Source organism: Sander lucioperca, chromosome 18, assembly GCF_008315115.2.
Source record: "Sander lucioperca isolate FBNREF2018 chromosome 18, SLUC_FBN_1.2, whole genome shotgun sequence".
NCBI classification, from domain to species: Eukaryota; Metazoa; Chordata; class Actinopteri; order Perciformes; family Percidae; genus Sander; species Sander lucioperca.
This window is the reverse complement of record NC_050190.1, coordinates 2889715-2906585: the sequence shown is the minus strand read 5'-3', so window position 1 is coordinate 2906585 and position 16871 is coordinate 2889715. Positions and strand designations below refer to the sequence as shown.

The 16871-nt window shown below is 40.8% G+C and overlaps 1 protein-coding gene and 1 long non-coding RNA gene across 5 annotated transcripts in view; both read left to right on the top strand.

The window, feature by feature from the left end:
• Positions 1–16871, top strand: part of LOC116036818 — a 397754-nt gene that overhangs the window by 370956 nt on the left and 9927 nt on the right. The gene's annotated exons all lie outside the window — the stretch shown is intronic.
• The window catches only part of esr2b (estrogen receptor 2b), a 59987-nt gene that overhangs the window by 33193 nt on the left and 9923 nt on the right, over positions 1–16871 (top strand). For all 4 annotated transcript variants that reach the window (XM_031280483.2, XM_035994511.1, XM_035994509.1 and 1 more), the window contains 4 exons: positions 1501–1639; positions 9718–9851; positions 13896–14079; positions 15718–16044. In XM_031280483.2, the coding sequence (XP_031136343.2) occupies positions 1501–1639; positions 9718–9851; positions 13896–14079; positions 15718–16044 (784 nt within the window). The remainder of the gene's footprint in view (positions 1–1500; positions 1640–9717; positions 9852–13895; positions 14080–15717; positions 16045–16871) is intronic.

Sequence of the window (16871 nt, the reverse complement as noted above, 5' to 3'; positions counted from 1 at the left end):
TGGGGAGTTTTTTTCTTTGGAATCGTTCATTTTTGGTCCAAAATACAGAAAGCAAAAAGAGACTGTTCACACATTTTATTGAACTTTTTGTTTGCGACGGTAAAGTTGGCCATCTGGCTAACATGCGGGAACCGGGCTCAAAGTGCTGGTAGTGTAGCCAGTGCCGGGGACTGGTCAAGGCCCGATTGAGGGTGGAACATTCCTTCTACCAGATGATGGACAATTTGCTGGATTTCAGTTGTTTGTGGGCTGTAGGGGGGTGTTATGCTCCGTGGGGTGTTTTTCTTTGTCTTGTTTTTTAATTCTGTGATTGTGAATTGTGAAAAATGGTTCAATAAAGGGACTTTGAAAACCAAAACCTCTCCTCTCTGGTCTCTCCTTTCCTCTCTTGTCTCTTCTCTCAGGTCTATCTTCTCCTTTCTTGTCTCTCCTTTCCTCTCTTGTCTCTCCTGTCTTTTCTCTCCTCCTCTCAGCCAGTGTTCAGCCCAGCAGGTAACTCCTGAGGAGAGGTGTTAATGTGAAGGGACCACAAAGACTTCCAGTTTTCTGAGCAAAGACCATGTTTCCTGATTTTCCTTTTCCTGTTACTCAGACAGAAGTGAAACTGTCTGTGCATTGTCTGCTTCATAAGAGATCTAAGAAGCTCTGTCACGCTAAATGCATAGTTGCTGCTCGGTGATGTCATTCTAATGAGTAGTCATTTTTGACATTAGGGCAAGTCTGTTTCTGTCTATAAGTCATAAAACCTGAAAGAATCTGATTTACTGGATGAAGTTTCATCAAATACCTTCATCAAAAGAGGAAAAATGCACCTTAAAGCCATTTTAAAACACTATGGGCCCTATTTTAACGATCTGAAACGCAAGTATAAAACGCCAAACGCAAGTAGCTATGTGGGCGGATCTCGGGCGCTGTTGCTATTATACCGGCGGGATAAATGACTCTTGCGCCCGACGCAAATCTAAAATGGGTTGGTCTGAAGTAGTTATATTATTCATAGGTGTGGTTTGGGCGTAACATGCAATAAACCAATCGGAGTGTTATCTCACATTCCCTTTAAAAGCAGCTCCATGGCGGATTGCTATTATAATGGCGGATTTGCTAGGCGCACGCTCTTAATACATCTGTGGGCCCATGCCAGGAGCGGTTTACAGCCGAGAAGACTGTTTGGTATTGATTTTTCTTTTTGTCAAAAAGAAATGTCACAAAAACATACTTTCCCATGTTTTGGGCTCACTCTCACTGAATCACGAGGTTATGAATGCATGGTGATATTTTTGCAATGCAGACCGAGATTACCTCACTATAGACGATGCAGCTCTTCTGTCTCTCCTCTCCAGTGCTGCTGCTGGGGCATTTGGGTTAAGTGGCATTGGCACATGCAGTTCAACATCACATCTCCTTAAGTCCTCTAATATTTCCTCATTTATGTCATCAACACATATGGATGTGTCTCCTGGTCTAAAGCTTGCCTGGTTTTCTGTGTGCGTTTGCCCCCAGGCTTTGTAGAGCTGAGTCTAGTGGACCAGATCCACCTGCTGAAGTGCTGCTGGCTCGAGATCCTGATGTTGGGCCTGATGTGGAGGTCGGTGGATCATCCTGGAAAACTCATCTTCTCTCCCGACTTCAAACTCAACAGGTGAGCGGGCTTGGGAACTTTGATACTCTGTCATCAAGAGTCTCATGCACAAATAGCGGTTGTTCATAGGCCAGTGTGCAGGTTTCATATCAACGGGTAATTAAAGCTGCAGCAGCATGGGACACAGAGACACTGATACAAATATACAGAATTTATAAAAATCCATTTTATCAAAAAGAAATTACAACATTACACATTACGGTACAAATGTTTATTTTTTTTATTTTTCAGCTCCTTTGTACCTAGGTGCTTTTCAAAATACAACAACACACAATGTGTGAGCCCTGTATCTGTGCGTAACGCAGTGTTTTTCCTGCGCGCCTCTCTGACGTGTAACGTTAGACAGCCAATCACCAGCATCATTACATCTTGGTAAAGGCATGCCGAATGCTTATTGGCTGACTTACGCAGATGAGAATTCCTGTTTAGGTATTGAAATTTGGTATTGTTGTCTATACTATGGAGGCAATTCCACCAGTGCCTAAAAGTATTGGTAAAGTTGGTACCCAGCCCTAAGGAGTGCAATGTTTTGCTTGATTTCTCGGTTTTTGTCAAAGCTTTGTTAATGCAAGTCGATTTGAGATGTTTTCAAGTACTTGGTTTTATTTTCCCCCAAATAAAATACAAAATATGTTGTAACATGTTTTTTATTTTTTATTTTTTTTATTTATTTTTTATTTAACCTTTATCAGCCAGGTAGGCTGATTGAGAACAAATTCTCATTTGCAACGACAACCTGGCCAAGACAAAGCATAAGAGACATGCGATACAACATAGAGTAATGTGTAAACATTAAATACTCAAAATATAAACATACAAAACAAACGAATCTACCAAAATTACAGGTCTTAATATTGAATCAGTAAATAGTTGATTTATCTTTCTAAGTAGTATTGCAGTAATGCAGTACAATAGAGTAGTCCAAGTAAAAATACTGAGTGTAGTACAGAGTCTATATACAGTTTGTGCAGATGGAGTAGTGCAAATGAGCATTAAACAAATATAACAGTGCAAGTGAGAATATGCCACTATGCAATGGAGCATAACAGACAATAAAGTGAGTGTGCAATACTGCATGAGTGACACACCTGCAGTGATTGGACTAATCTTCCCACATGGTTACACTCTGATGCGTTGACATCACACAATAAACAGGAAGTTTGCTCAGACCTTGAAACCATAAAGATATCAGCATGATATATCTTTGATTCTTCTGGGCTGCCGGCTCTTTTTCTTGCCAAAAACCTTTTATTACTCACTGTTCCACACTGACCTTCAACTTTGGCTGTTTTCTGGCACGTCAGTTAACCCTTTTTTATTCATGATAGCACGCAGTTCAAATTTCCTTATGAACCGGAGTATGAACGTAATCCTGTCATTTGTCAGCAGTAGCAGCAGCAGTTAATGAAACATTAAAGTTCTTCCTAGTGAGGAGAAGCACGTGACCAGCACCTGCTATGGTTGCAAGAGACTGAGCTCCGACACTCGCCTCCGTATTTCATTGAATGACCAGGTCTATTACTTTTTCTTCGACGCCAAATTGTTTTGTCAGTTGTCACGGTGACTCGGTGAAACGCCTGCAGGCAAGAAAAAGCGGGTGTCGTTGTTGCCTGGGCCGTCTACTCGTTTGGAGAAATTTGTTAGCATGTCGACGGCTAATGGAGTAGTGGCTAATCTGAACACGTTCTCTAATATGGAGGAATTAATCGACCGGGTCTTGGAGAAGCAGCTAAGTGTGCTTAAATCAGTGATCTACAGCGCAGTGAAGGGAGTGCTGGCCGAAATTAATGCCTCGCAGCAACACATCGGGGCAGAACCTGAGATGCAGGAAATCATGGTATGTGAGCCGGATCAATCTGACTGCGTCACATTCACGATCAGGGTGGATGTGGAAGTCGGGTGTTTTCTGGTTGGTATAGAGGGTTTTCACGACGCGTCATCAGACCAGAAGTCGCCATATTGGAGGTACTCCGCATCACAACAAAGCACAGGCACCCCGAATGGCGTCAAGGAAAATGGTTAATTATTGCCATGTTTTAGGTTGTACCAATAGGTCAGACCGAGAAAAACATTTGGAATATTATCGACTTCCAAAAGTTATTAAAAACCAGGGAGAGGAATGCCAGAAGTTATCAGAGGAAAGAGGCGCTTGTGGTTGGCAAAGCTCAACCAGGATCTACGAGGGAACAATCTGTCTTGTTCGGTCTTTGAAATGAAAAAAAAAACTATTGAGACTTGGCTACACCTTGAGTATCGCAATGATATCATACAGTTAAGGTTAGGTTGATTAAAGACGTTATTGCATTACTTACTTTGGCCTTCACAACACAACGGTCGTTAATGATGTTGGTACTGCGTCTCCCTCACCCATCCACACACCATCTGGTTATAAGCCTCCAAACTTTTGTAGGATTTAAGGTCTTCTGCTGTGTATGGGCTCAGCGAGAAAACCAGGTAGTTGACTATATCGGGATATGCAACTGAAGGAAAAATCACCGGGTCCAAGAAGAGGGAGCCAACTTGTAGGGATCTGCACCGCCAGTAAACTGTAATCTCTCAAAATATCGCGCCTTTTTTGTGTGGTCCAAGTCCTTCCATGCCTTTGCATCTTGGACGTGTTTTGATGAGCTTTTCTGTTGTTTAGACATAAAGTATTAAAGTATCCAAAGTGCACAATACTCCATTACTCCATTCAGTTGTTTACACCGAGTGCCTCCAATATGGCCGCGCATCCAGGTTACCACCCAGAACATGACGTCGGTGAAAACCCTCTATTAGAAGAGGAGAAGGACGCGCTACATGCACGGTAGAGCCTGGATCGGGCCGAATTTTTCCGTCCGAGCCCGGCCCGAGACCGACAGAGCCGTGACCGAACCCGGCCCGAGCCCGTCAGGCATTATGATATTTATGTCCGAGCCCGGCCCGAGCCCGACACAGTTAAAATCTCGTTGTTTTTTTTCTCATACTAATGACACATGTACGTTTGTTTGTGTGGAAAGCCCGCTTTTATTAAGCAACTGGAAGGCATTCGGAAATATCAACAGATGAGCGCATCAGCGCACACGGGGGAACAAGCTCACGTTAATAAGCTGTTTAATTTAAAATGTTCAATGTGTTAACCTTTCCTGATCGCTTCGATTCCGACCGTGATCAGAAAACCAGGGGAGACTCGTTACCTCCAGGGCCGACGTTATATAACGTTGGGGTTAAAATCCCGTTTCTGGTGAGCAGATGAATGAACTTGGTTTTTATCTCGGACACCGCACACACTGTGTACAAAACTTAAACTTATTCCACCAACTCTGCTCCGGTCACATCTACACATCTGCTTTCTCTTTTCTCTATCTCTCTTCTTCCCACTTTACACACACATTGAGCTCTCTTAAAGGAGCTGCAGCACCATTTTACAACAAATGCCTTATCGCGCTGATGTGACCGAGCCTGGCCCGAACCCGACCATCATTTCTAAATATCTGTCCGAACCCGGCCCGGCCCGTCGGGACCCGTCGGGCTCGGGTCGGGTATCCAGGCCTTAATGCACGGGCCGTCCCGCGCCACAAGGAACCGGGGGACTTTGCGTTCGATGCTGGGGCCGCGACTGTGGACTAACAGTATTTGGGCCACTGTACCGAGTTTGACTGGAGGACGCTGTGTGTAAGTTTTGGAACCAACCGTTGAAGGGACATCTAACCAGACTGTAAGAAATGATGAATGCTGGCTACTCAGTCTACAATCTATATTTTTGAGGACGCTTATTTGGACTGAAAAAAAGGGAACATGATGAATCCTGAGGATGCCTATGTAAATTTCGTAGCCAAGCTTTAAAGGGACACTTAACCAGGCTAAAAATGCATGATAAATGCTTGCTGGTCAGTTTACAGTTTGTTAGTTAACATTTAAGCTAGACTGAAAGAACATGAGGGATATGGTCTGTTAAGCTCATAGTCTGCTTATTGCTCCAACTAGATTGGTTTGTTTTTCACATAGCTTAGTCCAGAAATTGTTCGAAGGTAATATTGTTAATGTTTAACATAAGAATTCACTAGACCTGTTTCAATTAACCTGTGACTTAAAGTGCCCATATTATGAAAAAAACACTTTTTCTGGGATTTGGGGTGTTCTTTTGTAGTTTTCTGGTGCTTCCACACACATACAAACTTTGAAAAAAATCCATCCATGCTGTTTTAAGTGAGATACAGTTTCTGAATGTGTCCTGCCTTCAGTCTCCGGGTGAGCTGTTCAAAATCGTCACGGCTTGTGATGTCACAAGCCGTAACGAGCTGGCTAACCGCAACCATTAGCTTGTAGCGTTAGCATGCTAATGCTAACGCTAGCATGCTACCTCGTTCTCAATAGCAAAGCACTGCTACAACACACACAAGTTCACCATAATCTACAAAATAACTACTTACATGTGCGCCATCATTTAGAAGTCTCCCAGCTAATCCTGCCTTGTAACTGACCGAAGTTGTAGAAGCAGCCTTTCTTTTACTGTCTATGGAGCTAGCTAGCTGACATGACATCTGAGCTACTGCACATGTGCGAGTGCAATCAAAGATAGTACAGAAGAAGAAGAAGAAAAGAGGTCTCACTCTGTAGCTAAAACAGAGACCAGCTGAAAAGAGGAGCTGCAGCAGTGAGAGAGAGCGGTGCAGTACAACAAAAATATATATTTTTTGAAAATGAAACCATGTTGCTATGCCATGCTATTCTGGTACAACCTTAAAATACAATTATGAACCTGAAAATGAGCATAAGACAAGACAGGAGGTGTAGTTTTGAGCTGGAGTTTTGCGCAAACTGCGTTTGATGTGGTCACGCATCTTACAAATAGGCAGTGTTGGGAGTAACGCATTACAAAAGTAACGCAATTACAGTAATGTATTCCTTTTTGCTGTAACGCAGTAATATAACGCATTACTAATTCAATTTCGGTAATATTATACTCGTTACAATTTCAGTAACGCGAGTTACAATGCATTTTAACGCAACATTTAGTGGTGCGTTTTTTTTAAGAATTCACCAACACCGCGATACATTTCTTCACAGGAAACAAAAAAGCCGTATTATTTTCCTGTCGCTGTATTCGATGGTTGAGATGACTGCAGAGACAAATACATTTGCGAGATGGATATTATTTTCAGGAGTTATTACGCTGCGTTGAAGTGAGCTGTCCTGTTTCTGTTCCCGTGGTCAGAAGCAGAACCAGAGACGGTACGGACAGCATGTATGTCCCAACAGGTGACGGTACGTCAGCGGCTGACAGATATAAACATGTCGGGAATTAATGCTGAGGCTTGCTACACGTAAATATCATTGCATTTTATCAGCCGTGGAGAGTAACTCTGCCTGTAGTGGAATGGCTTCAAATTACGACCAAAAGCGCTTGTCTTTTACTGTGACCATTTACTGTTCAATATGTTGCAGTTTTACAAACAAGAAAGTGAACAACTTGAACCTGACGGACATGTTGCATCTCAGTAAGCTAGCAAGAGTAGGCTACACAACAGACAACTTCCGTGTAGCCTACTTCAGAATAAAAGCACTTCCTGTGACGGTTCGCAGTAAAACTAAATTACTGTTAAATAAGGTTGTGTAGGCTACCTTTTCACAAATCAGCTGTAAATCAAGTACTGTAAATAATGTAAATAGTGAGTTTTAATCACACTATAATTGAACATTTCCTTTAGAGTGTTTTAAACTAAATAACATGAATTTCTTATTCAAGTGCTATAAACAAACATTTTACAACAATGCCGTACTTTTGAGTATTTTCATTTTCTCCTAATTGCCTATTATACGTTTTACTTATCTATTTTTGTTTAGCTTTAGTTACTTTGCATATTTATATTAATTATACAAAATATGAATAATCTATGATGTATTAAAGTGGATTCACAAGCTAGCTGCCAAATCAAACTTCCCCTGTTATTTTGGTAAAAGTAACTCAAAAGTAATGCAAAAGTAGTGTAACGCATTACAATTCAGAGACAGTAATATTGTAATATAACTAATTACTCTCAAATGACAGTAACTAGTAATCTATAATGTATTACATTTTGGAAGTAACTTGCCCAACCTGCAAATAGGGGAGGGGGTCTGCGGTCTCAGATTAGGGGATTTATTTTACTTTTTATGTTTTTGTCACATCTTGCTCAGAGCCAACAGTTCACCCTTTGCTACAGATTTGTCTGCAAAATCCGGTAGGGTACTCGAGACACGTATGTGTGTAAATTGTGAAGATGGCTGAGCTTTCAATCCTTTCAGTTAACATCAGGGGGCTAAATGGGCCGATCAAACAAGCTAAATTCCTGGACTACTTAAGAAGGAAAAGCCCTTTCTCCTTGGACAGCTCAGGAAAACATCCTGGCTGCTAATCCATCCTCAACAAGAGGCTCAAACAAAGACAGAAAGCAAGAGTCGTTTCCTAAGTTCCTGCCCTGTGGATCTTCTTTCTCCATCACTATTTCACTTCATTAGCCATGTGGGTTTTTTAAACTTTTTTTTTTTTTTTTTTAAAGCAGTTTGTATTTCATGATTCAAAAGACAAAACAGTTTTTTTTTCAAGTGAAAGATGAGAGGAGAGAAAGATGCCACAGTGTGAATTACCTACTTGGAAGCCGTTTGCTGTTGGTGTCTCCAGAGTTTGTCAAGTCAGAGGTGCAAAGTTTTGGAAGAAAACCAGGACCACAGTCAATGCTGTTGTAGCCAATCAACACTTAGAATATTGTTTTGGGAACAGAAGGAAGGATGGTTCGTCCCCAGTCTTCAGTTCGCTGCATACATTTGCATCACAGCTGTTAAAGCCCGTGGCTGGATCCAGATCCTCCGAGTTTATTTTATTACATCTTTGATGTGCTGTTCAATAATCAAAATAACAGCAGCAGCAAAGCACTTAGGTTCAAACTGTCGGTTAGTTTGCTCTCTAATAAGCTGCAGTGTTATCAAGTGTCAGATAACACACCTGCCAACTAGGAGGTTGTAAAGTAGCCGTGTTTATAATAATGTTTGGATTCTAGTGCAAGTTTGATAACCTAACCTATACAAGGATATCGGTATATTGTCCTGCATTTTGTATATTGGAAATAAGCATCTGGTTTATGCAGTTATGAATTAATATAATGCACTGTATATGTGAAACAGAATATTATAGTACATAAGGAGTTTAAAAAGTTTATCACACAGCTTTGTTAAATACTGTTTCTGGTATGGGCGCAGTTCTGATCATAAACTCCGAAGGACCATTTTTAAACAATAGTCATTTTTAAATCAATATTTTGTGTCAAATTATTGATTTCTTTAGTAAGTAGCCATGTAATAATGTGGGTGAGAGGGTCATTATTATAAATTAAACTTGACAGGGCGATGCAGGACCCTGCCGCGATAATTCTCTATAATGACGCTGAATGATCTTGAATGATCTGAATGTCAAAACACAACCGGCGGGGTTCTGGTAGCTCACCTGGTTGAGCGTGCACCCCATGTTACACATTGGGGAAGAACCAATTACAGTACATTTTGAGCAGATATACAAATTATTTTTCACTTTCGTTAACATTGCGAGATAGGGCGTTTGTGCTGCATTAATGTTGTGTGTGAATAAACAGAAAAAGGAAAATTCACACTGCATTATCATTGTGGGATAGGGCATGCCTTGGCGCTCATAGAGTGCCGTTTTCAGTTTTTATTCTTTTTTTCTCTAAAATTCAAATGAGCTGTAGAAGTTAAAACTAAAGCACATCCTCTACCTTTGCCTTCCTCCTCCCCTACTTTCCCTCTCTCTTTCTTTCCTTTCTAAAAAAAAACAAAAACTGAATATACAGTATGTTGTTGCTGCTTTCCTCTTATTGCACTTTTGCACTTTAAGTAAACTTATTATGTTACATGGCATTGTGTGTATTATATTTTTTACTCGTCAGAACTACTCCTCGTGCTTTTAAATTGCCCCCAGGGGATGAATAAAGTTATTTGAATAAAATTGAATTCATTCCTTTCGCTTCTCCGCTCTGTTGTTCTCCTTTTGCCTTTCCATCTGTCTCTTATGTTTCTTTTCTGTTCTTTAATCTCTCTGTCTGTAGGGAGGAGGGAGTGTGCGTGGAGGGCATCATGGACATTTTCGACATGCTGCTGGCAGCCACGTCTCGGTTTCGTGAGCTGAAGCTTCAGCGGGAGGAGTATGTTTGTCTGAAGGCCATGATCCTCCTCAACTCCAGTGAGTTTTGCAGATGAAGCACAGTCTTCACTTTGAGTTCCCTGTGATGGATAAGTTAGTTTGTGTCGATCCTGTCCAGTCAGCGCATCAGAGCGTGTTTATGTTCTTACATAACCCCGATTAGTTTCTCCCTCTGCCTGGTTGTGGAACCAAGTGGGTCAATGACACCTTCCACTTATCTGATAAAACAAATCTGACCCGACTGAATATCACTATTTAGGTTAAAGGGGCTTTCTTAGATAAGAAAAAAAAAAATAGTTTGATTGTCAAAGTAGTTTGATTGTCAAAATAATGCTTATCAGAACGTACTTAAAAATCATAAAACATTTGTCATTGTTGTGTCTCCAAAATATATATAAATTATATTGGGCCTGTCTATTAGTTGCAGTTGCAGGATATTTAGAAAACATTACTCAACTAATTTCTTTAAATTTGCTGCAAAGTTCAGCCATAAGCTATAAAGACCTCATTTGTTTTCAGTGCAGATATTTGCACAAAGTTTGAGGAGTTATATTTGATTTATATTTATAAAACGCATACAATTTTCCCTCATAGTTATGAACTCTGAGGCAAATTATATCCAAACAGATTTGCTACAAAATAGATTTGTTTAGATTAGATTACGCTAAAAAAAAGTAGTGAGAATAGTTGGAAATGTGGGAATGGTTTTAAAGCACCCATATTATGCTCATTTTCAGGTTCATAATTGTATTTTAAGGTTGTACCAGAATAGGTTTACATGGTTTAATTTTCAAAAAAAAAAATATTTTTGTTGTACTGCACCGCTCTCTCTCACTGCTGCAGCTCCTCTTTTCAGCTGGTCTCTGTTTTAGCTACAGAGTGAGACCTTTTTTCTTCTTCTTCTTCTGAACTATCTTTGATTGCACTCGCACATGCTCAGTAGCTCAGATGTAAATCATGTCAGCTAGCTAGCTCCATAGACAGTAAAAGAAAGGCTGTTGCTACAACTTCGGTCAGTTACAAGGCAGGATTAGCTGGGAGACTTCTAAATGAGGGCGCACATGTAAGTAGTTCTTTTGTGTGATTATGGTGAACTTGTGTGTGTTGTAGCAGTGCTTTGCTATTGAGAACGAGGTAGCATGCTGGCGTTAGCATTAGCGCTAACGCTACGAGCTAATGGTTGCGGTTAGCCAGCTCGTTTCGGCTTGTGACGTCACAAGTCGTGCAGATTTTGACCAGCTCACCCGGAGAATTGAAGGCAGGACACATTCAGAAACCGTTATTAAGTGTCTGAATAATACCAATATGGTATGGAAGTTTTTGTAAAAGCTGATGCTAAACTGAATTACTGGCTTACATTTGGATGAACAAGTAACTAAAAGAGTAATGAATGAGTTGGGTGGGTCAAATTGGAAAATCTCAATCAGCTGTATTCAGTATTTTCATAAAGCACGAAAATAATTTACAAGTTGTATAAAATTCCCAATGATGAAAGATGTGGAGCATTTTAAAGCTTGAATTAAGTATGAATCCATAAGTAAGACTTGATAGAGCATTAAAAAAGCAGCTGAAGCAGTATAAATGGCTAAAAAAAAGTAGGAAAGGGATGTAAAATACAAAATAAAGAGTAAGAAATGATGGTTCAAATGTTTTGCCTATCTAACCCTAACCCTGCGCCACTTTCATGACAGCAGACAGAGAAAGACAAACATATAGATATGTAGAGAGAGGCCCTGTTTTGACCTGGTATTAAAATCGTGAGCATCCTGAAGCATAGCAAGTCCAAAAAAGTGATTTTAAAAAAAGTCATAAAATTTATGTCGAAAAAGTCATAGTATGTCAAAAAGGTCATTTTTTAACATTTCTTTTTATGTCAAAGAAAGTGTTGAAGAACATGCCACTATACAACAAATCACTGACTTTTTTTTATCACTTTTTTAAAAAGTCATAGTGAAGTAAGTCGTAAAAAAATCATACAAAAGTAATTGCATATCGGAAAAAGTCATAGTATAGTGTTATAGTAATAACACTATGTATAGTAATACAACACACTATTATTTAATGTGTTGTGCAATTGCAACCAAATTTACATGAAACAAGCAATCATCATCTTCAGGCAGTCCTGCAGAAGTTGATGGCATTTTGCCCGTAGATGGCATTACAGCAACTTTAAATGACCATGCAGAATGGATACGTTGATACAAAGCATTCATATTCCCAGGATTTAGTAAATAGCTAAGAATGTCTATCATAGTGTTTTATTTTTGTACAAATCTGATTCAGAAACATCAAATATATACACTGTTATAATTAAGCGGAGATGTGTCAAAGGTTAGTTTAAGTCATGCATTGAGAAACTAGCAATAAAAAGTATTGTGCTCCAGGGTTGCACTGCACAAGTCTTTGGATGTGGTTTCATTGAAAGTGCAGGTGATCCTCCCAAAGAAGTTGGATTGGCAGAACGTTTGGCTTGTTTGAAGAAGATTTTGGAGTGAAGACTTTATTGCTGCGCAAGCTTTCACGTCACGTGTTCCTAGCAGTCATGCTGTCCTCACTCAGCAGCGGCAGCAGCATCCGCTGTACAGGACTCACGGAGGTGACCGACCTCTCTGGGCGTCCCTGCAGAGTTTAACAAAGTTCCTCCCTAACAGACGCATGCACCATCCTCTGCCAGACTCTTGCTCCCTCTGTTGACTCTGCTACCCTGCAGCTGGGCTGAAAAAAAAGAACAAATTGCGAAAGAAGTGAAATTGAGTTTGAAAAGTCAGAGAGAACATGAAGAATTTTAAGATTTATGTATTTGGACAGATGGAAGGTTGTGGCTTAACTGCTCAGTCTGTCCTGTGTGGTGAGTGGACTGGGTGATCTATAGTTTTACATCTGGAATGTCCATCATGATGTCATTCGGGTTCTTTGATGAGCCAGATGTTTACAAGTGGTGGTGTTGGGAATTGGGGAGGTACAGATTACCCTCTCTGCAGGTTTGGTCAGTGTCCCAGTCGGATTCCTTTGTATCACAGACTGCTCACTCGACCAGCGCATGATGCTAGTTATTCTCGTACAACATTGTGTCGTAACAACAGGTTGCAAGCGAAAAAGCCTGGAGGACTGGGTGGCGGATACTCATAGCTTTCGTCACCTAGCTTCAGACCCATGCTGCGTTCAGGGTCCGCTGTCCAATTGGAAAACAGTGTTCTTGGCGGTGACGTACTTCCAGCCATTTTGAGAACTCTTTCTCATGGAAGTGCAAAGTTTTCAGGCTTTGAGAATTACGTGAAGGCCTTTTCTTTGTTTGAGGCCATTTGTTAGGCCACATGTGCTTCCTTTGTCTTGGAGGTCACATGCTCTTTGTTTAAGAGCCTAAACACACTGCTCCGTTCCAACAGTAATTAGTGTTTTATTAAAGAATTAACATGTATTTGGCTTTTGGTTGTGTAAATGTTACAACACAAATCGAAACACGGATTGGGTTTCGGTGCCATATATAATCTTTTTGATTTTCATTCCCATCACATGCACAATGTCCACAGCTTTTTAGGTACATTATGCAGACAACAAATGTCAGCGAGCACCATTTAAGGTTATGGGTACTGTTGACCTCAGAGTATCAAAAATACTGTGTGTACTTTGATTAATCCAGTGTTTAATCAAAGGAGGTAGCTACCAGTTGAACAGTTTTTGTGGATCAGAATATCCTGTTAACCGTTTTATTCAAAGTTGCACGCGAAGCCTAATATTTGTAAAAAATAAAGACTACCGTTTCAACTGTTTATTTAATTTTCCCCCTGCTGCAAGTAATTGTAAAAGATGGGGATATAAGCTGAGCGGTGAGGTTTGTTGGTTCATCAGATACTTTGTTGAGATATCTGGCTTCCAACCAGTTATTGGTCAAACTGCCATAACATTTTCGTTGTTTATATTTTGCAAAAACACCAATAGTCTACATTGATGAATTCTGTCAAATATATTGCGATATTGGATTTTTCCATACAGCCCAGTCAATATTGGCCCGATTCTTTGGCAGATGATCAGTCTATCTCCGAAGTAAAAATGAACTATGTGTGTGTGTGCTGTGTGTTGCAGATGTAGTGACGAGCTCCCCTCAGACGGCCGAGGAGCTGGAGAGCAGGAACAAGCTGCTGCGTCTGCTGGACTCGGTGATCGACGCTCTGGTCTGGGCCATTTCCAAACTGGGCCTGTCAACCCAGGAGCAGACTCTGCGCCTTGGACACCTCACCATGCTGCTCTCCCACATCCGCCACGTCAGGTACAGCCAGAGACCGCAGGAAACCGCAGCCCGAATCCGGAGGAGACGATCGGAAAAGCACACGTGCTCTGAGACATTTAGACGCTAGCCAACTTTATGTCTGGCCTTATTTATAGTACACTCTTACAAACACATTAATCCTCAACAGGTTTGAATAAGCACACACAGACAGTACACTTTCAGACACTTTACCAGATGACTTGATTTTGCAGTTCTTAAATGATGGAGTAAAGGTGATTGAGAGCCTTTCCAAGGAGGAAAATAAAAACAAGTTAGTTGATAGTGATGATAATAAAACCTGTATCATTTTCATACAGTGCTTTTTATATAAGAAATTGAGAAAGCTGACAATTAAACAATAATTCAAAATTTGACACGTTACATGTAACTATACAAAAAAGAGGAGTTAAATGGACAAATGACAACATTTTTTTAAATTATTATCCAATGGGATTTAGAAGCTTCTGTGAGCCCGAAGGGCTATCATTCTGAGGCCATAACGGACAAAATCAAATGAAAAAATACCTTCACTGCGGGAAACAACAACACGAACAACAACACGTCCGGAGTTTAGTGCCGTTAATGGCAATGCGATTAAGGGCCGAGCATACACGTTAATTTTTTTTTAATCACATGCCAGCATTTATTAATTTATTTTACACTTCACTCGGCTTTGCATCGTGCCTAACAGGCTACTATTTTGACCCTTTGTCGCACTGTTACTTATCATCAAGCTGCCATACTTCCTCCTGCTGCAGGCTGCAGGCATGATGGAGAAAGACAGTAGCAACAATATTCTGAATGGCGCTTTTTATTTTCCAAAACTCCCGGACGGCTCAGTAGACAAGTCGAAAGCCATATGCACATTGTGTAAAGCCGAATTAAAATATCACCGAAGCACGTCAAGCTTGAGTTACCACCTACGAGCTAATTAACGTGACTCAGGTTGATGCTACCCACTAGCATGCTACCCACTCAGGCAAAGCACTATTTTGGAGTGCTACTTGCCGACCTGTGGATGAAACCAAATCCAAAAAAATGTCTACAGCTCTTGCGAAATGGGTGGCAACTAACTCTGGTAAGGATATGGATTTTTTGTTTTTTAGTTAGGTACTTGGAGGAATTGTGCAATAATGACAGATTCACACATTTTTCTTTTGTTTACAGTAAATAAATAAATACAAATCTTAAAGTCAAATTCATAAAGTAACTTTGATTCCCAATCAAGATACAAAATCAAGAATTGCTTTCCATTGTTAATATGTACTTAAAAACAGTTCTGAAATGCAAAATAATAGAATTTTAATCATGTGATAAAACATGCAAATAATCGCGATTAACTATAGAAATTCAGCGATTAATCGCGATTTTAAAAAATGAATCATTTGACAGCCCTAGTTTAAATAAATCCAAACAACCCAGAGCGTTTTTTTTTTCTTATCCCAGAATGCATTTGTTGTGGTTTAGCCAGACCTTACTTCACAGCGCTGTGGAGATAGGTCTGACAATGCAAGACTATCCTGATACTCAAGTAAAGTCAAAACCTTGAAATAACAACCACAACTCACTCAAAAAATTTGTGAGACTTTTTGTTAAATCTGCAACATGTACTTCCCTCTGTCTTCCCTGTCTCTGCAGTAACAAAGGCATGGACCATCTGTCCACCATGAAGAGGAAGAACGTGGTGCTGGTGTACGACCTCCTCCTGGAGATGCTGGACGCCAGCACGTCCAGCAGCGGCAGTCAGGCGTCGTCCTCGCCCAGCTCCGACACATACTCGGACCAGCACCAGTACCAGTACCCTCCTCCCCCATCTCACCCGCAGATGGCCCCAGAGCACACGGCCGCCGGCCAGACCGCCGTGCCTCCGCATGGACCCGCCGAAGCCCCGACCCTGAACAGACACCTGCAGGCTGCGCCCCCCCAGTCCCAGTCCTCACCTTCAATTCACATGGACAGCAATGAGTAAGTTACAGCAGTAGAGGAGAAAACTCAGACGCTCTAGTTCAGTCAAAGTTGTAATGCCACCAGGGAGTTTTTGTTTAATTATTTTCCCTTGAATTTCCCTTGATTAAAATGTAAAAGGTATTCAACTATCTTTCATGTATCAGTGAAGAGGAGAAGAGTTTCTGTATGTGGTAAAAACTCATGGCAGGCAGAAAAGAAAAAGATAACACAGGGTAAAGAAAAGAGTGGGAAAAAGATAGCAGAGGGTAAAGAAGGAGGAAGAAAAAGTTAGCAGAGGGTAAAGAAAAGGGGGAAAAAGATTGCAGAGGGTAAAGAAAGGAGGTAGAAAAAGATGGCATAGGGTAAAGAAAAGAGGGGGGGAAAGATAGCAGAGGGTAAAGAAAGGAGGGAGGACAGAATGAAAGAAATAAGTACAGTTGTAAGAAGGGAAGAAAAAGACGGAAGAAAAGTAGCAAGCAAAGAAATTAGAAGAGGTCAAAACTCCAGCAGCACTTTGGCTTGTGCAACAAGTGTTGACCTCTTTAGACTTCTTTCCTCTCTCCATGCACCTTGGAAGTACTATAGGTGAAGTTGTGCCAGGAACCCTGAGTCTTCTTCTAAAGGAAATAAATTAGGACAGATGAAAGGAAGGAGGAGGAAGGAAAGAAACGGGTAGGTATAAGGTTGCATTCACATCAAATCAGGCATTGCAGCGATTAGCGCGGTGTTGTGAGACGGTCTGGGAGTGTCCTTTAAATGGCCCATTTGTGTCTCCGTTGTTTTGTCTGATCACCGGTAGTGTTATCGGTTGATGACTTCAAATCAAATGCAGCTTTATTCAAACA